Genomic DNA, 27,798 nt, shown 5'->3' on the forward strand with positions numbered 1-27,798 from the left:
GGGTAACCCATGACCCTCCAGAGTAGGTGGTGTCTTTCGAGATGAAAATGGAGGTGTTAGAGCAGTGTTTTCAGGCCCAACAAGTGTTGGAGACTCCATAAAGGTAGAGGTATTAGCTTTACTTGAAAGAATCAGAGTGGCAAAACAAATCGATGAGGGGCATTTTGGTCATTCTAATTGATGGTGGACATGTGAGCGCTGTCAACAACACAGCGTCCCACTCAATAAGACAGCTCGCCAGCTTAACACATGGCAGCCAGCATCAGGTACATGGACGAGCTAGAGCAAGCTCAGCCCACAGTGTCCAGCATAGCAGAGTAGCTCGCCAAAGTAACACGTGGCAGTCAGTATCTGGTACGCGGCCGAGCTCAATCTTCTGACAGCCCCAGCGGTCCACCGAGCTGACCGCCTCAAGACCAGAAAACGACCTGTAACTGCCACACGGATCTAGCAATCAACTGACCAGTACACCCCAGAATTTAGGAAATAGCTCTGTACAAGGCTCCGAGATGTTACCCAGCAGCACCTGAACCTCAGGCGGTTATAAAAAGACCCCAGGACCACTTCAAAAGGGTATGCACACATAAGCGCACTCTCTCCCAATTTCTCTGATTGAACCACTTACTGACTTAAGCATCGGAGTGTCTTCCTGGGTAAAATTTACCCAGGCACTCTAACCTCTCTTTCGTTTCAGCAGATCCCAGCAGATTGAACCCGGTCTGAGCCACCTCATCAGACACAAGGGAGTGAATAGATTCTGTGCTTCATCTATTGGTGGGAATATTTTGTGCCTCATCAATTGGCGCCGCCTGTGGAAAATGTAGCAAAAGCCTGTGTTCCCTTTCATTCATCTCTTCATCTCAAATTTTACTCAAAAAAAAAACCTTTTAATGGCATCTTCAGAAAATCCTTCCACCAAGAACATCAACAGCCAGATCCCAACCATCACCATTGGCCAAATCAATGTTCCCCTTCCACAAGTGGAAAACGTGAATTGGCCCCCACCATCTATGGAACTAGCAGCACTCCCCACGACAGTGGATGCGTGACAATTTAATGACCTAGTATGGTGTGTCAATACCATGACTGAACAAATGCGGTCGTGGGAGAGCAGGTTTGTGTTTATCGCTGGACAACAGTAGCAACCGTCCCAGCAGCAGCCACAACAGCCACACCAACAGCAGTCTCAGTAGCAGCTTCATCAGCAGTCTCAACAACTTCACCAGCAACCTTAGCAGCGGTGTCAACCACTGCATCCGGTAATGTCCGGACAACCAGCACCAAAGGACAGTCAGCCTCATAACAACCAACAACCCCCACAATCCAATTTGAATCAATAAGGTTTACCCCAATCGCAAGTGTGTAGCCAAATCCATGCACCAACCAGAGAAGATACTACAGCCCTGAATGAGCAATGACCAGAAGAGAGTCAAGCGGAGGCCCCTGCTGAATCTAATGCAGCTTGCTCCGCAAGGCACCAGAAAAAAGAAAAGAACACAGCGCAGGAAGAAAGATACAGCATGCTCAAGTGGGGGGCGAGGCTCGTCTAGGAAAAGGTAGCACGGCAACAGGAAGAATAATTACCTTATCAGAACAATCCAGCTTGACTAGGGAAACCCCTCTCGCACCAGAAATCCTTAGAGCTCCTTGCCCTAAAAACTTCCGGGCACCCACCTTGGAATCCTACCAAGGGAAATCAGACCCAGTACAACATGCTAACAGCTTTCAAGCTCTAATGCTCCTTTACGGAGCAAATGACGCTAGTATGTGTATAGCATTCCCCACTACCTTAAAAGAAGAAGCCTGGCTATGGTATTCGGGACTAGCCCCAGGATCCATAAAAAACAGGGACCAGTTCGTTTGACTCTTCATCAACCAATTTATCACAACCATGCTGCACTCAAAATCAGCTACGTGCCTGTTTAACATAGTCCAAAAGCCCAATGAACCACTTAGAGAATACATCCGGCGCTTCAACATGGAACGGTTGTAGATTCCTAATTTAGATCCCTTTGTACAGTTTGTTGAAGATTAATTAGTTTTATGATGTTTTCTGAGTAGATGTTTTATGTTAGTTGTTAGACAGGAGGTGGGGACCATAGTAGTTATGTGAGTCCAAATTTTATTATGTTTTTTGAGTGTTGTATATACTGTTTTATGTTTTGCCGCCCTATAAAGGCATAGTTGTCTTTGTACTATTCTATTATTTTAGTATAAATAATAAGTGAAGGGGGCGGCAAGATTATTGCTCTCTTTTCTCTCAACTTCTCTTCTTCTCTTCTCCTCCTCTCTTCCTTCTCTCTTCAAGAAACTACCTTTTTTCATATTTTCTAATTCAGCAGATTTCTACTCAGTTGATAGCAGCCAAAAAGGGCGTCAAGCATCGCAAGCTAAAACGGGAACTAGAACTCCACCCTCCCGCTACCATGGAAAGGTTCCTCACAATCGCCCATGAATTCATAAGGGCGGAAAGAAGCAGTAGGAGCAGGTAGGAAAAAGGAAGCGGACAGATGAAGAGGCAAGCAAAAGTCGAACTAGGCGAAAGAGCAGGTCACCTCATAAAAGTAGATCCCCAAGGATAAGGCATAGCAAATTGCCAAACAGAAGAGCAGGACGACGACTGGGAACACCACTTGCATACAGCAGGGTATTTACATCGTTGAACACTCGTAGAAAGGAGATTCTCATGCATATTCAATCTAATGATTATGTGAAATGGCCTCCCAAGATGAGGGGGGACCCCAGCACTAGAACCCGAACAAGTACCGCCATTTCCATAGGGACTTCGGACATAATACTGAGAACTGTTGGAACTTGAAGAATGAAATCGAGGACCTCATTAAGCAAGGTTACTTGAAACGTTTCATCAAGGATGAGCGGACTCAAGAAGTGGAAGCACCACAGAGCAGCAGGTAGTAGGAACCACCTGCGAAAAACTAACAAGCACTAGAGAGACAAGTTAGAGGAAATATCAACGTGATCACAGGAGGCTCGATTATAGCAGGATGCACCTCATCTGCTTGGAGGAACACAATACGCGAACTAGAACAGGAAGATAACTAGCCACACAAACACCCCCGAATAGAAGAAGTCGTTTATTTCACTGAAGATGACATGCGAGGAATCCAATGCCCTTATGACGATGCTTTGGTGGTAAAATTGCTCATCAATGATTTCAAGGTAAAAAGGATTTTGGTAGATTCAGCTGACATCTTGTTCGCCAAAGCCTTCAAAAGAATGGAGCTGAGTAAAACTGACCTACAACGCGCTGATATACCGTTGGTAGGATTCAGCGGGGAAGTAGTTCGCCCGATTGCCAAGATCAGGCTACCGATTGAAGTAGGCTCTCCCCCCCCCAGCTCGACTGAAACATGATTTTCTAGTAGTAGTGGCTTCATCGCCTTACAATGCGATCTTGGGAAGACCAATTCTACATGCATTGCGAGCTGTAGTACCCACCTACCACCTAGCACTAAAATTTCCAACAGACATAGGGGTGGGAGTGCTATGCGGTGATCAACTAGAGTCTCAGAAATGCTATGTGGCCTTGCTGAAAGCCAAAGGTAAAATGATGGTTGACATTGACCTAGATCCTCCACCAAAAAACACTGAAGAAAAAGCTCGCCCGACCGAGGATACAGTAGCAGTGCAAGTCTCCAAAACCGACCCTGAGAAAGTACTACGGATAGGAGTCCACCTAAAAGATCCTCTGCGATCTAAATTGGTAAGCTTTTTATTGAAAAATCTAGATGTTTTCACTTGGTCAACTGCTGAAATGCCTAGTAAAGACCCCAATCTAATAACTCATAAACTTAATGTGAACCCAACAGTTAGACCAATCCGGCAAAGGAAGAGAAACCTTGCCACAGAAAGGTGGAACGTAGTAAATGAAGAAGTGGGGAAGTTGCTAGCTGCGAACTTCATAGAGGAAGTCCAATACCCAAGCTGGGTGGTGAACCCAGTCTTAGTGAAAAAAGCAAATGGCAAGTGGCGGATGTGTATAGATTTTACGGACCTAAACCGTGCCTACCCAAAAGACAGCTTACCCCTACCCAACATAGATCGCTTGGTAGATGCAACCTCAGGATTCGAACTGCTCAACTTTATGGATGCCTATTCGGGCTACAACAATATCTTGATGGACCTTGAAGATCGAGAGAAGATTGCATTTACCACCGAGACAGGCCTGTATTGTTACAAGGTCATGCCATTCGGTTTAAAAAATGCGGGAGCGACCTACCAACGATTAGTGAATTTTGTTTTCTCAAAATTAATTGGCAATAAACTTGAGTGCTATGTTGACGACATGGTTGTAAAAACTATTTTCAAAAGAATTAGTTTCTTATTTAAATCTTGTATTTGACGTTTTGCGAAAACACAACCTAAAGTTAAACCCAGACAAGTGTGCTTTCGGTGTGACCTCAAGAAAGTTCCTGGGCTACATCGTCAGCCAACGAGGCATAGAAGCTAACCTGGAAAAAACCCAAGCAATCTTAGACATAGAAGCTAACCTTGAACAGATTTATGTCCAAATCGGCTGGGAGGTGTCTTCCCTTCTTCAAGGCCATAAAAAAGAACCAGACCTTTGAATGGACCGAGGAATGCTAGTTCGCCTTTGACGAACTAAAGCAATACCCTAGTTCACCCCCTCTGTTGACCAAGCCGGAGGTGGGAGACGAGCTCAAACTCTACCTCTCTACAAGTGATGAAGTGGTAAGCTCAGTCCTTGTCAAAGAGGTAGAAAAAACACAATTGCCAGTATACTATGTTAGCAAAGTACTCCATGCCACCGAAATAAGGTATCCAAACATTGAAAAGCTTGCCTTCGCCTTGGTATTAGCCACCCGGAAGCTGAGATCCTACTTCCAGGCGCACTCCATAGTGGTGCTAACAGATCAGCCGCTGAAACAAATTCTCCTAAAACCCGAGATCTCGGGGAGACTTACCAAATAGGCAATCGAGCTCAGTGAATATGATATCCGGTTTGAGCCGCGCACAGCAATTAAAGCGTAGGTCCTTGCAGATTTCATTGCCGAGAGTACCTTCAGCTCGCCGTCGCCCGGGCAGATGGTGCTAGCAACAGAAGCTTTATCCAGCACAGCGCCCCCACCTCGCGAGATAGCGAGCTGGGACGAGGAGCCCTAGATACTTCAGGTAGACGGCTCGTCTCACCAGGGCGGAAGCGGAATATATAGACCTTGTGGAATAAAGACGGAATATGCGCTCTAGTTTCTATTCCGGGCATCAAACAACGAAGCTGAGTATGAGGCCCTACTAGCAGAATTGGCATTAGCAAAGGAAGTAGGAGCCAAACACGGTCATATGCAGCGACTCTCAGCTCATCGTAAACCAGGTAAATGGGAACTATAAGGCTCGGGACTCCTCCATGACGGCATATCTCACCAAAGTTAGAGGACTCCTGCCAGTTTTTGAATCATGTATCTCCAACAAGTTCCGAGATCAAAAAACATAGAGGTTGATGCCCTCTTCAAATTAATGAGCACGATTGACTCAACAAAACGAACCATCTACATAGAAGAATTACCACGACCTTCGATAGAAAAGGCAAGAGAGGAGGTCGCCAACATTACTACCGCCGAGCCGAGCTAGATTGACCCACTCTACGATTACCTGAAACACGGCACGCTACCAATAGAAGGAAATGCAGCTCGGTGAATAGAGCGACAGGCAACCCGCTACATGATAGTAGGCGAGCTGCTCTACAGGAGATCCTTCACGATGCCCTACTAACGATGCCTAAGACGAGCTAAGGCAAACCAAGTTCTATGCGAGATCCATGAAGACCTTTGTGGAGGGCACCAAGGGAGCAGAGCCCTCACCCAGAAATCCTTGCAACAATGATACTACTGGCCCACCATGAAAGCAGACGCAACTGAACTGGTCCAGCAGTGCGATCAGTGCCAACAACATGCAAACATCCTACATCAACCCGCTACTGACCTAAGATACTTGACCAACCCGTGGCCATTTGCGCAATGGGGCATAGATCTACTAGGGCCCTTCCCACCGGCAAAGGGACAGAAAATGTTTTTGGTGGTAGCTGTGGATTACTTCACTAAGTGGATGGAAGTAGAATCCTTAGTGACAATAACAGCTCGCAGCGTCCAAAATTTTTTCTGGCAAAGTGTAGTGTGCAGGTTTGGTCTATCAAGAGTATTAGTCTCTGACAATGGAAAACAGTTTAAAGACATTAAGTTTCAAGATTGGTGCAAACAAATGGGAATAAGGCAGAGATTCATGTCGATAGTACATCCCCAAGCTAATGGGCAAGCCGAAGTCACCAACAGAGTAATACTACGAGGACTCAAGGCTTGATTATCTCGAGCCAAAGGATTGTGGGTGGACGAGCTACCCAGCGTACTATGGGCCTACAGGACCACTGCCAAAACAACAACCAGTGAGATGCCCTTCAACCTAACTTATGGAACCGGAGTTGTGATACCGACAAAAATAGAAATTCCAACCTTGCAATCTGAAGCATACGCTAAATAATCAAATGAAGAAGAATTGCGAGCTAACCTCGACCTACTAGAAGAAACTAGAGAACTTGCTCACATTCGGACTACAGCATATCAACTGCGTGTTGCGCAATACTATAATGCTAAAGTTAGGAAACGTAATTTCAAGGTCGGCAACCTAGTACTTAGGAAAATCATGGTGCCTGAGCCCAGAGTAGGGAAGCTTGGTCCGAATTGAAAAGGACCTTATAGAGTCTTTAAAATTTTCGGCGGGAATGCATATGAACTTGAGACACTTGATGGCAAAAAGATCCCCCCAAGCATGGAACATAGACAATCTACACCGATACTATTCCTGAAATAAGGATTTAAATAGCTCGCCAGTGCCAGAAATCAGCTCGACCAACAGCAGGTAACAGGAGAGATCAAAACAATGTTGGACAGTTTTGTATGCCCTTAGCTTCAATCAAAATGATGTACTTTATGAGTTTATTGTAAATGAATAAAAGTGCATATTTGATTCATGTTCCCTTGGTATGTTTCTGTGTAATACCCTTAAACTGGACACTTAATGAGACTCGTGTTAGTTTAGAATGTTCACAACCAGTGGGTCGATCTGGGGAGACCTATCCTGATAAGGCTGACATTGTTGTGCCACCAAGTCGGTTGGGGTGGCCTGTCTCAGCTGCCAGGGTGAGACCCTAGGCACATACAGTGTAGGATTAATTGAATCTTTGAACTGGACCAGATTTCCAGTATTGCCCTAGACCTTGGAGATTGATGGGCAAAACTGGAAAGTTACACCTGACCCCTAGACTCGATTATGATACTCCACTAGGTGTCGGATTGGGCGGTCTTTGATGTACCAATCAGTGAGATCCTTAGTAGGGGTCAAAACCTGGGTATGTTGGGACAGTCTGAGAATTCATCTGAGTGGGTGATCATAGTGACAGGATCAGCCCCTTTGCCGGACAAAGGTAATGATCGGGGATGCACTCTCACTGATGGAAACCAAGACTGCCGGTAGCCGATTTCAGTCGTTGAGATTTGTTTTGCAAAATATATTTTATATGAGATATAAAAGTATGTATATATTATGGTTTCTAAAATGTTTGCAAAAAAGTTTTAATTCCCGGGACCCATACAAGTACAGAGTGCAACACTGTTCTTTGCAGCCAAGGGAGAGGTCTTCTCTTGTCGGGCAGTGTATGATCATTATGGGCTGAGAGGTTGAGTGTAAGACCATTGAGGATAATTCCTGATGGGCTAATCTTGCATCTGCCCACAGTCCCTAGGTGTTACAAGGTGGCTTGGCCCAGGGACCACTTAGGGTAAGTGTTGGGCCCATAGAGCCCATTTGATGGGTATCAGGGGGTGCACTGTCCATAACAGTGTATTCGGCCAGGCCTTGCAACAAAGGTTGGGCCAAACCCATGTGGCTGATGTGTAGATCAATGCTTGGGTCCCACGCCATACAAGGAAGCCCAACTGGGCAGCAGTTATGAAGGTTAAGTGAGCACATAAGCTTATAGGGCCTAAAGCCCATTTCGAACTGGGCTATTTAATTAGTTAATTATGGGGCGAATTCTGAGATAGATTAGCAGGCAGGATAGGGTCTTGACCCTATCCACTCAGAGAGTCCATATCTGAATGTGATTCAAATCTATAAACCGCCTAATGAGATTAGGAGAAAGCTAATCTAATCTGCAGATAAGATAAGGGTTTATCCTTATCACCTGAAGAGAAGGCTGATCCAAATATGATTTGGATAAGCAGCTCCTAATTGGATTAGGATCTGATCCTTTGGGGTTACAAAGGAGGGGGTGGCAGCCTTTAGAGAATACACACATAATCAGATCCTCTTCAGAGCTGAAATCAGAGAAGAAAGATTTTCTGCAATCCCTGCAAAGATCTTTCTTGCCGCCTCCTTCCTGCAGCCGCCAGACATCCAGTTCGATCTCTAGTTGTGGGAGAAGTCAAGGTTAGATCTTGACATCAGTTCTTTGAGAAAGAATTGATAGGAAGCTGTGCTCATGTGCCATTTTGCTGTTTCTTGCGAAGGACAGAATTCTTGGAGAAGAGTACTGTTGATTCTGCTCCATCCTGCACTGCGCCATTTTCAGTGGGAGTAGTCTTTGGATCCTTCCTTGGGCGTGAACACCTTCGTTGGGAGATACTTTTTCTCCGTATCAGGTATAATTTTCTCCTACTCCTTTTGGTTCAGATCTGGTTCAGTTTATGGTTCAAGATTGATCATTGAAAATATGATTTTCTAAATAGAGAATGTGATTCCCAGTTGAAAGGGAGAGAAAAAATTTTGAAATTCGCCCCTTTATTCCGCAAGATTTGGGCGTCCATACGATGGATCTCTCATCCCTTCAAACAAAACAGCATATCTAAGACACACAGAGAAAACAAGAACGATGGAAAAAACAAAGCTCCTTTGCTGAAGAAAGAAAAAGGGGGAGAACCAGAACCCCCCCTCCCTACAAGAAGCAGGCCAAATGGCCGCCTAAAATATATATTCGTAAGTTTGGAAAAATACAGGGCATGCAGGCCCCAAGATCTTCATAGGAGCATAAAAGCCCCCGGAACAACTGAGAAGTAACACCAACAGACCACCGCAGATTCCTCGTCCGAGCTTAAGAGATAGGCTACTCTTCACCATCAGCATCATCCTGAGCCTCCTCGCCATCTCCCCCATCAAGCCCCTCTTCATCGTCTTCCTCTTCATCCGACAGGGTCAGCAGCTCCTGGTCCACTTGGGTGACGAGATTGAGCGGCACCTTCCGAGAAGTAACAGATCTAACATTGAGGTCGGGAAAAAGAGACTTAAGGTAATGGCAGCATAGCTTGAAACCCCTCTTCATTGAAGGAATACCATCCACTGCTCATTGGTTCTCGTACACGGGGGATTTTAGGTAAGAAGCAACCGCCTCTGCCCAAGCTTGTTCAGCCCTCGGGCATGAAAGAATGGTAGGATCCATCTAATGGACGCCATAAAGATTGCGGAATGGGTGGGCGAATTTCAAAAATTTTCCTACCTTCTCCCAACTAGGAATCGTATTCCCTAAATTTAGAATACAAGATTCAAGGATCCTACTTGAACCATAATCGAACCAGATCTGAACCAAAAGGGAAGGGAGGAATTATACCTGATCCAGAGAAGCAGTATCTCCCAAAGTTAGTGTTCATGCCCAAAGAGGACACCAAGATCCGCTCCTGCTGAAGATGACACAGCTGTATGTGGAACGGAACCAGCAGAGTGCGTCCTACACACTGGATCCTTCGCAAGAATCCTCTGGAAACTCTGAGCACAAAATCTTTTTCAGTCTTTTCTGCAAAGCTGATGTCAAGAACTGATTTCTTGATTTCTTTCTTCTTCAAAGATCGAATCTTGTCAGAAAGAATGGCGGCGGCTGGAGGAGAACTCCTGGGACGAAGATGGCTGAATAGCCTCTCTTCTTTCTGGAGTGTGTATGAGATCCAATCTCAATTCGCAGGATGCTTTATTGCACAAGACACCTAAGTTCGAAATCTGATTATTTTTCACTTAGGGTTTCTCCTCTTTCTTCTTGATTAAGAAACCTCCTAATTAGGAGTTATCCCAATCCAAATCAGTATTTGGATAGGGAATGATCTTAATCCTATCTACAGATTAAGTTAGCTTACTCCTAATCTTATCAGGAGGTTACCTAATTCAAATCTAATTTGAATTTGGTCTCCCAAAGTGGATAAGGTAAAAGGCCCAATCCTTTTGCTAACTTTAATCCCAGATCCTCCCCACAGATGGGTGATCATATCAGCCCAGCTCGAAATGGGCTTTTGGCCCGTTAAGCGTTCAATGCTTAATTAGTTTCCAATCTGCTACTCAGTTGGGCTTCTTTGTATGGCGTGGGATCCAAGCATTGATCTACACACCAGCCACATGGGTTCGGCCCAGCCTTTATTACAAGGCCCAGCCGAATTCACTAAAAATCTCAGTGAACCCCTAAGCCCATCACATGGACCCTATGGGCCCAACACTTACATTAAGTGGTCCCTGGGCCAAGCCATCTTATAAAAAACCAAGGACTATGGGCAGGTGCAAGATTAGCCCATCAGGTACTATCCTAAATGGTCTTACACTTAACCTCTCAGCCCTTAATGATCAAGCACTGCCCGACAAGAGAGGACCTCTCCCTTGGCTGCAAGGAACAGTGTCACACCCTCTCTCACATGGATCCCGGGAATTAAAACCATTTGCAAACATTTTGAAACCGTACAAATATATATATATATATATATATATATATATATATATATTAATTTTGCAAAACGAAATTCCAACAATTGAAATCAACTGCCGGCAGCTTGGTTTCCATCAGAGAGAGTGCATTCCTGATCATTACCTTTGTCCGACAAAGGGGTTGATCCTGTCACTATGATCACCCACTCAGATGAATTCTCAGACTATCCCAACATACCCAGGTTTTGATCCACGCTAAGGATCTCACTGATTTGCATATGAAAGACAGCCTGATCCAACACCTAGTGAAGTATCATAATCGAGTCCAGGGGTAAGGTGTAACTTTCCAGTTTTGCCCATCTGTCTCCAAGGTCCAGGGCAATACTGGAAATTTGGTCCGGTTCAAGGATTCGAGTAATCCCATACTGCATGTGCCTTGGGTCTTACCCTGGTGGCCGAGACAGGCCATCCCAACACTTGGTGGCACACCAGTATCAGCCTTGGCAGAATAAATCTCCCCAGACTTATCCAATGGCTATGAACATTTAAAACTAACACGAGTCTCAATAAGTGTCCAGTTTTAGGGTCTTACACAGAATTATACCAAACAACATGAATCAAACATGCACTTTATTTATTTACACTAAATATCAAAAGTATATCAAATCGGATTGAAGCTAAGGGCATACAATACTGTCTAACAGCTCCCACTTGCACTTAGGTCCAATCTGGTACAAGTCGGAGTCTCATACTTTCCACGTGTTTCTCAAACACCTTCTGTGACAGTGGCTTAGTCAATGGGTTTGCCACATTATCCACTGATGCTACCTTCTGAATTAGGACGTCCCCTCTACCAACGATATCCCGTAGTACGTGGTACTTCCTCTCGATGTGCTTTGACTTCGAATGGGCCCGAGGCTCTTTAGCTTGGGCGGTCGCTCCATTGTTGTCACACAACAACAGGATGGGTGATTTGCTGGATGAAATCACTCCCAATTCGTGTATGAATTTCTTCATCCACACGGCTTCCTTGGCAGCTTCACTTGCAGCAATGTACTCGGCCTCGGTTGTGGAATCTGCAGTGGACCCCTGTTTGTTGCTTTTCAAGCAAACAGCACACGATCCTATCGTGAAAACAAAACCAGATGTAGTGAACTACCATCGAATACTAGATAAAACTCTTTTGTCCTTCAAAGGTATTTGAGTATGTTCTTCACAGCAGTCCAATGCTCCTACCCTGGGTTGGCCTGGAATCTGCTTACCACACTCACCGCCTGAGCAATGTCTGGGCGAGTGCACAGCATGGCATACATGATGCTCCCTACGGCTGAGGCATAGGGAACGTCTCTCATGCGCTCGATCTCCTCAGAAGTCTTGGGAGACATCTTCTTGGAGAGAGTGACTCCGTGCCTGAAAGGAACGTTTCCTTTCTTGGAGTTCTCCATGCTGTATCTTTTGACAATTTTGTCAATGTAAGTGACCTGGGATAATCCAATTATCCACTTCAATCTATCCTTATAGAGTCGAAGACCCAGTATATATGAAGCTTCTCCAAGATCTTTCATGGAGAACTGTTGTGATAGCCATACCTTGACCAAAGTCAACATTCCTACATCATTCCTACATCTTATCCCTACTGGACTTCCTGTAAACACAGGGCTCATCTGGATTCTACTCAAAGTCAAACGTTTTGACGGAAAAATCAAAACAGATGTTCCAACTCCTAGAAGTCCGCTTAAGTCCATATATGGATCTATTAAGTTTACATACCATGTGTTCCTGACCGGCAGCTATGAAACCTCGTGGCTGCTGCATGTAGATATCTTTACTAAGATCTCCATTCAGGAACACGGTTTTGACATGCATCTGCCAAATCTCGTAGTCATGGTATGCTGCTACAGCTAGCAGGATCCTAATGGATTTAAGCATGGTCACGGGCGAAATGGTTTCCTCATAATCAATGCCTTCTTTCTGAGTATACCCTTTTGCCACCAAACGAGCTTTGTAGGTCTCAATCCTACCATCGGAGCCCTTCTTCCTCTTGTAGATCCATTTGCAACCAATTGCTTTTACCTCGGAAGGCGGATCTACTAGAGTCCAAACCCCATTGGTCTCCATCGAGTCCATCTCAGCTCTCATGGCCTCCACCCACTTCTGGGAATCTATGTCTAACATAGCTTCCGCGTAAGTTACTGGATCCTCCTCACCAGTCAAGGCTTCCACCAGGTAACTATCTTGGTCATAACCATATCGGACTAGTGGTTTGGATACCCGAGTGGATCTTCTAGGTTGGTCACTACCTGGAACTTGTAGGGCATCTCCCACTGCTCCTGAGCTCTCCTCATCAAGAACTATTTCTTGATGATGGGTGTCCAGGATGTATTCGGTTTCTAAGAATTGGGCGTTTCGACTGCATAATACTTTCTGCTCACTTGGGTCATAGAATAGATAACCCACCGAATCTTTTGGGTAGTCTATAAATAGGCAACGGCTGGTTTTGTACTCCAACTTGTCCGCACTTGTTCTTTTAACGTGTGGAACACAACCCCAAATCTTCAAGTGTCTTACACTTGGCTTCCTTCTGGTCCATAGTTCATATGGAGTTTTCGGAACTGATTTGGTTGGAACCCGATTCAACATGTAGATAGCAGTCTCTAATGCGTATCCCCAAAAGAATGTGGGTAATTCTGAGCGTACGAGAAGTGACCGGACCATGTCCAACAAGGTCCTATTCCTCCTCTCTGAAACACCATTGAGTTGAGGTGTAGCAGGAGGAGCTAATTGTGACACTGTCCCATTGACCTTTAAGTAGTCCTTGAATTCGTCAGAGAGATACTCGCTACCTCGATCCGATCGAAGGGCCTTAATTTCTCTCCCTAACTGTTTCTCGACTTCTTGTCTGAACTCTTTGAACTATTCAAAGGATTCAGACTTGTGTCTCATTAGGTACACATAACCATATCGTGAAAAATCATCTATAAGGGTGATGAAATACACGTGTTGATTCCATGTCCTAACACTCAGGGGACCACATACATCAGTATGTGTTAGGTCAAGTGCGCCTACAGATCTTTCAAGCTTACCATCAGATGGCCGCTTAGTCATCTTACCTTGGAGGCATGGCTCACAAGTGGGAAGATTTTCTACGGTTAGAAAATCCAAAGGACCATCCTTTACCAGCCTTGTGATTCGGTCAACACTGATATGGCCAAGTCGGTAATGCTAGAGGCATGTGAGTCTTTAAGTACAAGCACTCATTCTCTAAAAACTAATTCTACGGTTCCTATTGCCGCAGCTGCAACACTTGTAATCGTTCCCAAAAATAGTGTCACTTCGCCTTCACTCAATCTTCTGCTAACTTTGAACCCCTACAGTGAATTACACGCATGAGTTGAAGCCCGGAGTCAACACACCAGGACACAGAAGTAACTAACATATTAGTTTCTATGACACAAGTTTCGACGTTACCTTTCTTAGATTCCAGGTAGGCAGAACAGTTTCTCTTCCAGTGGCCAGTCTGCTTGCAGAAGTGACAGACATCAGATGCCTTGTTCTTCTTCTGCTTCTTGGGCTTGGCAGCTTTCTTCTGGGGCTTCTTTGCCTTTCTCTTTTTCTTGCCCGATTTGTTAGTTTCAACAAGCATAACCATAGGCTCATCCTTCTTGAGTAGATCCTCGGCCCTTTGCAACATATTGCTGAGTTCCTAGACGCTGACATTCAGCTTGTTCATGTTGTAGTTCATTGTGAACGCATTGAAGGAAAAGGGCAAAGAATTCAGGATGGCATCCACTTGCGTGCCAAGATCTAGCCCGGATCCAAGGGCTTCGAGTTTGTTAATGAAGCCCATCATCCGAAGACAATGGTCATGAACTTCCTGCCCTTTGGACATCTGCGCGGTCATGAACAGTTTCAGGACCTTCTGTCGAGTAGAACGGTTCTGCTCTTTATACATTGTCTTTAGACTGTCCAATATGTCCTTGGCTAGTTCGATCTGATCGAACTGCCTTTGTATTGAGTTGTCCAGTGAGGCAATGACAAAGCAGCGGGCTAGGGAGTTCTTATCCTCACAATCTTGGTAGTCCCTCCTACAGGCCTCAAAAGCCCTATCACCCGGACGCTCCGGGGCAAGATTTTTCACCACCTTATCTAACTTTTCGGAACTTAGGACCAGCATAAGATTTTTATACCAGTCGGCATAGTTTGGGCCCTTAAGCTTGTTATCGTCTAGAAGCTTTGTGAATTGACCGTTTGCCATTTTCTGATAAAACAGCAAAGACGTTAGTCCACAACCTTAGTTTGATTCATATTACCTACATAGATATGATTTTTAATCTATGTTCCATTCCCATTTGTTCATCTCTGAGATTTCCCTCCTTTCTCAGTGACGGAGACGACGAAATGTATCTGGAAATGTGGGAAATCACATGGGGTGCGTGAAGCCAACTGTTTCAGCTGCATAACCCCACCACCTTTCTGTGACGGGTCATATCCACTCATCGAATGAGTTTCCCTTTGGCCTCTGTCAGACAAGGTTCAGAGCCGTTTTCAGGTAAACTTTTCTGTCCAGTGAGTGCTCACCCATCATATTCATGTTACGCCAAGGTACCGTGAGAGAGTTCCCATTTTCTGGTGAAGCCCCTCCCACATCGATCTATGATGCCCCTATCATCTTATGAAACACTCTGACAGATCCAACAGCAAATGGATAGTCCAATTTTATGGTGTGTTTCCTCATTACTGAAGGACCCATCATTGTGCTAATGACGGAAGGCCTTTAGAGAGTCCATCATATGGATCTCCCTATCACATGCACTCATATTTGCTGGAGGGAACAAAATTACGCCCTAGTTCTAATTTTATGTCAAACCAGAGTGGCTCCCACTGACTTTCATAAAGTTAGATTTCTGGTGGGCCTTAATCGGCTAGGGGTTCTGTATGCATCCCTTTTCAGAGTTGTGGGGCCCACCAAGTAAGGAGGGGTCATCCAATGACCTTAAGGGACACCATGGCAATGATGTGCATTCAGCCATGGTGTGCGCAAGAGCCACTATCGAGTCTTCATGGGCCAAGTGCTTATGGCCCATGGTCGCAGCACATCAAACATCCAAACATCACATGTAAAGGAAGAATTGATCCAATCAATTAACTGCTGTAAAGCCCATTGAACACCCTATTTAAAATCCATAACATTAACAATTAATGTCGACTAGGTATATGGGCTGAATCGTAGTTAGCAGTTCGGCCCATACAACTTTTCTCACAAGAGTGGACTTTTGCAGTTTTAACCATTTAAAACTGTGCTTTACAGGTGGGCCGAATTAATCCCTGTAATTGAACATAAGGTTTGGAACAACAAGTGTGAGGAAAAATGGACTGAAAAACAGTCCCCTTCAAACCCTAGATTCGGTCCAAATAGTTTTGGTCCAATCTTAGTTCGAAATCGTCCGAACTAGATTGGACAGTTCGCACCACTTGCAAAACAGAGGTTAATCACTAGGGTTGCAGTTTCACAAACTGCAAATCACAGAAAGCGATTTCTCCATCTGCAAATCTCCAGCGCCGCCTTCTTCTTCAATCAAGAAAATAAAAATTACAGAAATCCTATTTCTATTAATTAATTACATTCTTGATCAAAATCCTATATATTCAGTCTAGAAAAATTTTTAAAAATTATTTACAGACCGAATTGAATAAAATAAATAAAAAAATGGTGCACAGACCATCTGTGCCAAATCTGCACTGCGATCTCCAGGTTCGAACAGTCCATTAAATCAAAATAAATAAAGAACAGTTCTAAATAAATTTTGGATTTAACAAAAGTTAATTTCAGATCAATCGCCCTTAACAAGAAACAGATTCTTGAAATAAAGAAAACAATCTGCGCAAATCTTGGCAGAACAACTTTTGTCCATTTGCACAGGTTCAAATCTGATTTTCTTTTGGTTCAAGATTCGAACCTGTGGCTCTGATACCACTGAAAGAATGGTAGGATCCATCTAATGGACACCATAAAGATTGCGGAATGGGTGGGCGAATTTCAAAAATTTTCTTACATTCTCCCAACTGGGAATCGTATTCCCTAAATTTAGAATACAATATTCAATGATCCTACTTGAACCATAATCGAACCAGATTTGAACCAAAAGGGAAGGGAGGAATTATACCTGATCCAGAGAAGCAGTATCTCCCAAAGTTGGTGTTCACACCCAAAGAGGACACCAAGATCCGCTTCTACTGAAGATGACATAGCTATATGTGGAACGGAACCAGCAGAGTGCGTCCTACACACTGATTCCTTCTCAAGAATCCTCTGGAAACTCTAAGCACCAAATCTTTTTCAGTCTTTTCCGCAAGACTAATGTCAAGAACTGATTTCTTGACTTCTTTCTTCTTCAAAGATCGAATCTTGTTAGAAAGAGTGGCGGCAGCTAGAGGAGAACTCCTGGGACGAAGATGGCTGAATTGCTTCTCTTCTCTCTGGAGTGTGAATGAGATCTGATCTCAGTTCGCAGGAAGCTTTCTTGCTTACAACCCTTGGTTCGAAATCTGATATATTTCTCTTAGGGTTTCTCCTCTTTTCTTCTTGAATAAGAAACCTCCTAATTAGGAGTAATCACAATCTAAATCAGTATTTGGATAGGGGATGATCTTAGTCCTTTCTGCAGATTAAGTTAGCTTACTCCTGATCTTATCAGGAGGTTGCCAAATTCAAATCTGATTTGAATTTGGTCCCAGAGTGGATAAGGTTAAAGGCCCAATCCTTTTACTAACATTAATCTCATATCCGCCCCATAGATGGGTGATCATATTAGCCCAGCTCGAAATGGGCTTTTGGCCCATTAAGTGTTCAGTGCTTAACTAGTTTCCAATCTGCTGCCCAGTTAGGCTTCTTTGTATGGCGTGGGACCCAAGCATTGATCTACACACCAGCCACATGGGTTCGGCCCAGCCTTTATTACAAGGCCCAGCCGAATTCACTGAAAAGCTCAGTGAACCCCTGAGCCCATCACATGAACCCTATGGGCCCAACACTTACATTAAGTGGTCCCTGGGCCAAGCCATCTTATAAAAACCCAGGGAATGTGGGCAGGTGCAAGATTAACCCATCAGGTACTATCCTAAATGGTCTTACACTTAACCTCTCAGCCCTTAATGATCAAGCACTGCCCGACAAGAGAGGACCTCTCCCTCGGCTGCAAGGAACAGTGCCGCACTCTCTGCTCACATGGATCTCGGGAATTAAAATCATTTGCAAACACTTTGAAACCATATATATATATATGGCAAAACAAAATTCCAACTATTGAAACCAACTGCCGGAAGTTTGGTTTCCATCAGAGAGAGTGCATTCCCGATCATTACCTTTGTCAAACAAAGGGGTTGATCCTGTCACTATGATCACCCACTCAGATGAATTCTCAGACTGTCCCAAATGATCACCTACTCAGATGAATTCTCAGACTGTCCCAAATGGTCACCCACTCAGATGAATTCTCAGACTATCCTAAATGGTCTTACACTTAACCAAATATATATATATTTGGCAAAACAAAATTCCAACTATTGAAACCAACTGCCGGAAGTTTGGTTTCCATCAGAGAGAGTGCATTCCCGATCATTACCTTTGTCAAACAAAGGGGCTGATCCTGTCACTATGATCACCCACTCAGATGAATTCTCAGACTGTCCCAACATACCCAGGTTTTGATCCCCGCTAAGGATTTCACTGATTGGCATATCAAAGACAGCCTGATCCGACACCTAGTGAAGTATCATAATCGAGTCTAGGGGTCAGGTGTAACTTTCCAGTTTTGCCCATCTGTCTCCAAGGTCTAGGGAAACACTAGAAATCTGGTCCGGTTCAAGTATTAGAGTAATCCCATACTGCATGTGCCTTGGGTCTTACCCTGGTGGCTGAGACAGGCCATCCCAACACTTGGTGGCACACCAGTATCAGCCTTGGCAAGATAAATCTCCCCAGACTTATCCAATGGCTGTGAACATTTAAAACTAACATGAGTCTCTATAAGTGTCCAGTTTTGGGGTCTTACACAGAATTATACCAAACAACATGAATCAAACATGCACTTTATTTATTTACACTAAATATCAAAAGTACATCAAATCGGATTGAAGCTAAGGGCATACAAAACTGTCTAACAAGTGAGATGAGGCAGGTGCTTTTTTGTATGTGACCACGCTGGTGATTTTGTTTTGTTGAGGCCTTGAAGTTCTTGTTTCACCTGTTCCATGTTTCAATTTTCCTTTTCTTGAATAGAATTTGTATTTATTATCAAAAAAGGATCCTAGGATCTATGGTAGGATCTCTTCCTTTTATATGAGGGAGTTATTTGCTCATATTTCTATTAAAAAAGGTTGAGGAAAAAATAGAAAAGGTTTGTTAAGACAGTCTAGCAGATGTACAATCTGCAGGATCAGTTGGATCATATGGCTGCAACGAACAAGATGACAGTGAAAATGTAACTGGTTAATGTCTTATCAACTGTTTCACGGAGTCATGCATGCAAAATTGTGAATCAGTGAATCTGTTTGAGATCCTAACTACAAAGATAAATACATGCCTATAGAGCTAAATCTGGATAAATCTGTTCAAATTGAAATGACACGTGTAGCAATAGAACTTTTGTATGAATAGTCACCTTGTAATAAACTGCCATGCCTTTTGGCTGGAGCTTCCCTGATGCTTTAATTGGACCAACATGTGTTATGAATTACACTGACCTAAGACCCCACATAGCTGGGACCAACATTGGGTAATGGCCTTTTTTTTCTCCATGATATTTGGACAGTTTCCTTTTTGTAGATCCTCAATTCGATTAATAATCATTTAGAGCTTATGATGCAGAGATATTTACCCCTCCTGTAGGTAAAGTCATATTATGGGATTTCAAGGAACCTTCTTATTAAGTTCAAAGATGACACAATTGATGAAACCTCAACATTAGCACAGATGCTAAGTTCAGATTCTGCCATTAGTTCTCTACTGGATATGTCAATTCGTTCATTGCCTGGAGATCATGGGCTTCCTTTGAAACAGGTGAATCTGGCACCCGTTAGTTTAGTTCAATAACCCTTTTCCCTCATCATTAACGAAAACAATGAGAACTCAACTGATTCTAGTGTGAAGCAAAAGAGGAGCAGTAATCTCATTTATGCACAGTTCCCATGATATATTTGTAATCTATTGATACAAGGAAACAAACTAGAACAAATTAACATTTTTGCAGGCTCTCCCAGATGTTCCACCAGCAATGGCAGATGCAGTAAACCGTGGAGGTGAGTTTCTAGCAAACCTGACCGCAGGTACAGCATGGGAAATGGTGGCCAAAGAAGTAGGCAATACATTGGGCGTTGACTCAACAACCCTGAGGGCAGAGATTTCAAAGGACATAGACCTGCTGGTGGATGTGATCACATCTTGGATGGTATCAAACTCAGGTCCAAGACTTTTGAGATCATAAGATTAAATTACAAGGCAGCAATGTATAACTGAACAAGGTCAATTGGGGTAAAGTTAAAGAGAAAAGGAAGCATCTCTGTAGAAAGATATAGTGCAAATACCAATCTCAAGGCGCTGATCATGTCTTTACTTTATTCTATTGCTAGTTTTTTTAGGCTATTTTACTGCTAGTTATTTGTCACATACAGAGCCTGTCAACATAAATAAGAAAACTTCTCAGATTGTCTCTTCATATTACAATTTACAAGGCCAAACACAAGTTGGATAAGTAGTGCACGATGTTTTTACACCTTCCAAATGAGAAAAGATAAAAAATGGTAATTGTCTATTATTTATTTTTTTTATAGGTACAATCCGAAGTATGTTGCATGCAAGTATGTTGTACCCCTACTTCTCAAACCCCAATTTCCCTGGTCTCACTGTCTCTCCTTTAACCTTGATCAAATCTGCCAACTAAAGCATTAAAAGGCAAAGGGTGTAGTTGAGATATAATGGCTCAAAAAGGTGAGGCATAAGCCTTAAGGGGTAGAAAGGCATATACTTAAAAAAAAATTAAAAATATTTAAAGTTTATAAATAATAAAGAACAAATAATAAATTAAGATAGGATGATAGAATTGCTCAACTACAGTCATAGCCCTTTGATTTTCCATATGGAGGAGAATATAGTTGAAACATGAAAATCCTAAGCCTTTTTAGGTTCCACCGAATGTGGACCTATCATCATAATTTTCTTGATATAGTTGGGGAGAATTAGTGGCAGCTATCTCCTTGGTTAGACCTTTTCTAAAACTTCATAGATTGAAAACATGGAGCTAGGAAGCTTTTGGTAATATTCATAGTAATAATGATCACAATAGATTGGTGTTGGGTGTTTATAAGGAGTTGCATGAACCTTAAAGTTGGAAGAAGTGTTATGGAGGCAAAAATCTAAGTATAAAATGGTTGAAGGAAGGAGTTTGTAACACTAAGTTTTTTCACATTTCCGTCAAATTGGGAAGTGACTATTGAGTAAGAACTAATTTCAAAGTTGGTGATAGAGAATCAACAAATTAACATTTGAACTTTGAATAATTTATGGCATTATGCAGTCCATGGCTCTAAAGAATGAACTTGTGCAGATGAACAGATTCATTGATTAACAGGAAAAGGTTTGAAATCATCCACATGTTGTAGAGGCAGTTTAAACATCATTCGGTCAAACATACAAACACCAATGGTGATTACCAAAAAAAGAAACACCATTGGCTACCATTGATGACTCTGTCAAGAGAGACGAGACTAATGTTGCATTTGGAATTCCTTCTTATCTCCTTCTTGCTGTTAAAATTCCCCTATGAACCTTGAATTTTTAACGGCAAAAAAAAGATAATTAAATCCTTAAAATAAAGAATGCCAAATGCAGCCTAGTCAAGACTCAAAGGAAATAAAAAAATGAAAAAGTAAAAAACCCTAGTTGTGTTTAGGACATAAATGTTACTTTTTATTTTATTTTTATTTTTTTGAAGGCAAAATATCATATTTCATTCAACTATGAAACTTATATGAATACAAAGTAGTGGTATCTGGTAATAGTACCAAGCAAAAAGTATAGAAACATTGAATGAAAACAGTTCCAAGTAAGAATACAAGTCTCTAGAAAGAACAAAATATTCAGTGGATAAAGGAGAAATGAAGAAACTTCTGCAATGGATAAAAGGTGAGGCAGAATCACTAACAGAATAGATAAACGACCACATTTCCAACCACTGAAAGATATTGATAAATACAATAGCGATTCGTCATAACTTTAACCACCAGAACTTTAACGAACTGGAACTAACTAGAACTGTAATCGTCGAAACTGTTATCGCCGAAACTGGAACCAATTGGAAGTTTAACCACCCAGAAAAAAAAAAAAAAAAAAAAAAAAAGTAACTATCGAAACTGTTATCACTAGAAGTGAAACCAACTGGAATTTTAATTGCCCGGAACTGAGACTATCAGAACTGTTATTGCCGAAAGTGGAATCAAATGGAACTTTAACCACCCGGAACTGAAACTATAGGAATTGATGTCTCCAAAACTGGAACCAACTAGAACGTTAACCACCTAGAATTGTAATTGTCAGATTTATTATCATCGGAACTGGATCCACCCAGAACTGTAAGTGTCGGTTAAGTAAAATAGGGAAACAATCACCAACGGTGAATCAAATTAGCGATTACGGCCACCGCTGAACACTCTGCCTCCTATACTAAAATCCCTACAAAAAATAACAAAAGAAAAAACAAGGGAAAAAATGAGAAGAAACAAAATAGAGTGGAAGATTGGACCAAGTTAATCAAGAAGAAGAGAGGAGTGAGGGAAAGGAGAATGGAAGAAAAAAATTGAGTAGAAAGAGAGAGAGTGGAAAAAAAATGAACAACTGAAATGAAAAGAAGAGAAGAATCCGAGGACAACCCCAAGATAGAGACTCTATCAAAGAAGAGAGAGAAAACCTCTAGAAACCCAGAGGTGGAGACTCTCTCGTAGAAGCTTCTCTCCCCTATTTGGGTCAATGACGTTTTGAAAATATTGATCGATAGTCTCTTTGGGTTACATGATAAAGACGACCCGTTCCCATGACTATCTGGGTCAATGACGTTTTGAAAATATTGATCGATAGTCTCTTTGTCATATCAACATAGGCCACCCCTCTAATGGGAGTTATGGGGTCAAAAAAAATTATGTCTTTTAAAATAGATCAAACCCACGTCGATCTCAAAAGAAGGGTAACGATTAGGATTTGCATTGAGGTTGATCTTTTAAAAGAGAATCAATAGGATTTTTGGACCGGAATGAGAATGAAAGTTACTAACAAAACACTATCTATGAAAATCTTCCCAAACTTACAATCAAGGGCATAGAAAATAAGAATGTACAATAAAGAAAAAAAAAATGATAAAATGGCAATACCTCGTTGAAAACAGAAGATATGAAAATAATAATACGGTGGGTTTAAAATGTAATAAAGATAAGACAAGAATTTCATGCAATGGAAAAGCTTTGATAGAATAAAATCAAAATGGTGAAATCGAACTTTAACGAAAAAAGCTTTTGGTGAATAAAAAATTATAGCTTCCATGTTCAATTGAAAGAAAATAAAAAAGGCTCATTCTTGATCTTGACTCATGCTAAGCTTTAGAAAGGTGGATATTAGAACTCTCAAAAAAGTTCGGGTCATGCATCAAGCAAAGACTAAATAACTTGACAAACCATGTGACGGCAATGTCGGAGAGACTAACTTAATCGGGTGGAGCTTAACATAATCGGATCTATTTTGATGCATCCAGCATCCGGATAGGACCGTTGCAATATCCAGGAATTTAGGACTGTCAATGATACTTGAAAATCCGTGATCAGATATCTAATTATTAGATTTAAGTGATGTATTTATATAATCAGATTGGATTTGGATTTGACTCCAATCAATCCAATTAAAATCTGAATTTAATTTGATTATGTTATAATATTTATTGATTTTAATATAAATTTGATATAATTATATTTAAAATTATAAAATATATATATATATAGTTTATATATAATAAATTCTATATGTTATATTTACAGTAATTTATTATATATAAAAGTTGAAAAGTAATTAACTTCTTTTTTTTGCATATAAAAAATTAAAGTGGAATCAGATTAAATTTGAATGCATTCCGAGTTCGTAAGGATTCAAATTGACTCCATCCAATCCAATTAAAATCTGAATCTGATTATATTATATCTTCATTGATTTTTAATATATAAATATTATATAATTATATTTAAAAGTACAAAAACATATATTTTATATATTATATTATATATGAATTTATATATAATAAATTCAGTATGCTATAATTACAGTGATATATATAAGTTAAAAAGTAATTAAATTTGTAATGTTAGTGAGTTAGATTAAATCTGAATCTGATGTAAATCGAACTCGAATATAGGGTTTTCAAATCCAATTGGATTTTGGATATTAGTTTTCAATAATCAAATCGGTTATGAATTTTGTTGAATCCAATCCGATTACAGATCGAGTCCGAATAAGGTCTAAATACAATCATCCCAAAAACTGTCCCAGCACAATATAATTGTTCCATCTGTCCAATTGCACAAGAAAGGGCCTCACATGGAATTCTGATTTGTTCCTCAAAGAGTGTGACTAACAGTGACACCTATATTAGGGAGTTTAGATTTCCTACCCACAAAAACTTAGTCCACATCTACCCATATAACATAACAACTACACATGGAGAACATCTCATCCTCCTACATAGTATTATGCACAAGGAGATGTTCCAATGTACGGGAATAGTGTGTCGTGAGTAGGCGTGGGTAGAATTTTTGTGAGTAAGAGATCTAGAGTTTATATTAGGCACCCTCCATGAGGAGAGAATCCAAACACCCTCACATGGAGTTTGCATCAACGCCCCACAAAACACCCCGCACAATCAAATAAAGGACATCTGTCCCCTCGCACAAGCTCTATCTCTAACGCAGGTGGACCCAAATTTCACCCAAAAAGTGAAAAATTTTCCCGATCAATTCCTTGTACTTTGGCTTGAGTGACAATTTGGTCCCCAAACTTTAAAATGCAACAATCTGGGACCTGAACTTTCAAAATGCGACAACTTGGTACCTACTGTTAACCAGTTGTTAAGTGGCATGTAAAAAGACACAAGTGCCCTTCAAATATCATCTAATTTTCTTTATCAACCTATCCACTAAAATCAAAACAACCCCTTGAAGATCATTTTCACACCATCATAGAGAACCTTGGAAAGGTTTTGCACCAATTTACCTTCTCGACACCCCAACAGTAGCGACAGTGGCTCTTCATTTGAGATTTACGCCAATTTACCTTGGGTGGCTTCCTTAACACCCAAAAAAGGGCAACTCAGAAATCTCTAGGCCAAGAGACAACTCGGTCACATCTTCTTGGCTCAATGTTACCTCACTCCTTAATGCAATATAAACCACTGACCCCTACCCCTGTTGGTCTAGCCATTTGTCATCCTCATCCATGGCATCTTTCACTGCCGGCACCGGAGGGAGTAGATCGTTCGGAATGATTGGTTTGCAATAGAGTTTTTCCTCGAGGAGGCGTAAGCAAATGGATTCGAACTCCATACAGCTTCGAATGACCACAATATCACAGCCTAGGATCGCCTTGGTGGGAGTTAGAGACACCTAAAGCATTTTGGTCTAAGCCATCGACCATTATGAGGATCTCATAGAGGTGAAATGCCAATTGGAAAGGTGTTGGAGGGAGATTCAAAACTTCAAGTCTCTCTCCTCCCTATCTTGTTTTTGAGTTTGTTTTTTCCTCTTCCCACTCTTGAGTGCAAGGAAAGATTCCTTGTCCCACATTGCTTGGAAAATGAGTAGAAGTAGAGTATTTCTATAGTTTTGCTCTCTATGGGTAGGGACCCATAGGAGGAAAGCACTATAGATATCCCGTGCATGTGAGGGGTGGTTGGGGATTACTTTCACATGTGTGAGCCAGGTCGGGTCGAGGCACGGGCGTGGGTGCAAGTACGTGTACGTGTACATGCTAAACCGAATCAGTTTTGCTTTTAACCAAATTAATCTTTTGAATTTTAATTTCGATTTTATTTTTTGAACAATTTTCTTTTCCTATTCGTGTCTGTGTCTTTTCGAACAGGTTCTTGTCTCTTTCCCTTCTGTATCTCTTTGAACAGGTGCATGATTTTAAAGAGGCACTTGTCCTTTCGGGTCTAAGAACACTCTATAAAATGAGTGTTAGTCGACTCAGTTTTCACAGAGCAACATTTTCGACATTATTCTTTTTTGTCTTCTCCGTAAATCTGAGCATCATCTCTCAATGGTTCGCGGAAGTCTAATAAACAAGTGCACGCCTAGTAGTGACCTGTGGGCTGTTTTATCTTGGCGACCAATTTGTGATCACTCGACTGCACCATAGGGGGCAAATGCGGTTTTAAGGAGAGTGACCAAGTGGCATGACTCAGCCATCATTCTCTCAATTTCGTAGTTTTATAACACTACACTCCTACAACTTCTTAGTTTGGAAAGCGATTACCGATAAGTTTCATGTGTCTTCTTTATTATTTTCAAATAAAGAAACCCACTTCGATGAAACGGTGAAGTTTTCTGGCTTTTCGACAATCATCCCCACCCAACAAAGCACTCGGAGACCCGAAGAAGGCATTCATTGATGCATTGAAGATATGAAGAAAGCAGAAGGCAGGCCAAGCTTGGCTGTGATAGGCATTCATTGATGCATTGAAGATATGAAGAAAGCAGAAGGCAGGCCAAGCTTGGCTGTGATGGGCGATAATCAATGAAGCACAAAATCATGAAGGATCCAATTCGGGGATGAGCTCTCCAAGAAACAAGTCAAGGGTCCCTCCAACCCATCGAAGGCTTTCTTAAGGTAATGGACCTTGTGGTATGAGAGATCAACAATTGCCTTTGCATTCTCTGGCAAACCATCGACGGGATGTAAGGGGAGCTCCACCAGGTGCAGGAGAGATTATAAGCTTGGAGGGATCTTGGGGAGTCTTTGGATGTTTCTAGGTGTAGAAACGAAGGAGACGCGATGACCCTTTTGAGATAAACGCTTGGAGAGGAGGCGAGATTCAGTGAACCCCTGGGTTCACGGGGCGCGTGAGCCCTTCAATTGGAGGCGTGCGTGTCGCCCCTTCTACTCATGCGCGAAACCTCGATTGCCGTTAGCTTAAATAACCGTTAATCAGTTGAACCGGGCGGGACAAAAACAAAATCAATCGAGAGCCCACCATCCCTTCGTTTCATCTCCCTCTCTCACCCACTCCTCCCATTTTCGAGTCACTCGAGCCGTAGTTCGAGAACACAGAAACCGACGGCATCCTCACTGAGATCATTCAACCATATCCGGCGGTAACCGGGTGAATCATTCAACCATATCCAGCAGCAACCAGCGGCAAGCGGTAAGATCCTCTGGTAAGTGGCTTCTCCTTTTCCGATGGACTTGGAACCCTGTTTTGAATCTCAAACGTGATTTTCTTCTTCTCTATAGGTCACCGGTGGCATCCTGACAAGCAAAACAGCATGAAATAGTTGGAGAAGGAAAGCAAAGCAACATGAAATAGTTGGAGATGGAGAAGAAAATTACATTTGAGAAGAAGAAAATCACATTTGCCGCTATTTTGAAAATTACATTTCAAAACAGGGTTCCAAGTCCGTCGGAGAAGGAGAAGCCACTTACTAGAGGGTCTTACCGCTTGCCGCTGGTTGCCGCTGGATATGGTTGAATGACTCACCTGGTTACCACCGGATATGGTTGAATGATTCGGTGAGGATGCCGCCGGTTTCTGTGTTCTCGAACTCGGTTTCTATGATCTCGTCCCGCCCAGTTTCCACCCGGTTCAACCGATTAATGGTTACTTAAGCTAACGGCGATGGAGGTTTCGCGCATGACTCGAAGGGGAGACGTGCACGCCTCCTATTGGAGGGTTCACGCGCCCGGTTCACAGAATCTCGCCTCATTGGAGAGCTCCAAAAACGGCATCATGTGCCCAAAAAGCTAACCATGGGAACATTTACTACGTGAAGCTCATTATTGTTAGCCAT

The 27,798-nt window shown here is 42.2% G+C and overlaps 1 protein-coding gene and 1 pseudogene across 2 annotated transcripts in view; one reads left to right on the forward strand and one right to left on the reverse strand.

The window, feature by feature from the left end:
* Positions 1-20,420, forward strand: part of LOC148853284 (Gut esterase (DUF1350)) — a 106,721-nt gene extending 86,301 nt beyond the window's left edge. The window contains exons 9-10 of one of the 2 annotated variants that reach the window (XM_088983801.1): positions 19,595-19,765; positions 19,956-20,420. In XM_088983801.1, the coding sequence (XP_088839927.1) occupies positions 19,595-19,765; positions 19,956-20,189 (405 nt within the window). In that variant the 3' untranslated portion in view covers positions 20,190-20,420. The remainder of the gene's footprint in view (positions 1-19,594; positions 19,766-19,955) is intronic. The other variant, XM_088983802.1, reaches the window with a different exon arrangement.
* Positions 20,421-26,275: 5,855 nt separating this feature from the next.
* On the reverse strand, positions 26,276-27,798 carry LOC148853285 (putative UDP-rhamnose:rhamnosyltransferase 1 pseudogene; annotated as a pseudogene).

The sequence above is a fragment of the Nelumbo lutea genome, chromosome 4, assembly GCF_056320005.1.
Source record: "Nelumbo lutea isolate HS-2025 chromosome 4, American lotus-T2T, whole genome shotgun sequence".
In the NCBI taxonomy this organism is placed as follows: Eukaryota; Viridiplantae; Streptophyta; class Magnoliopsida; order Proteales; family Nelumbonaceae; genus Nelumbo; species Nelumbo lutea.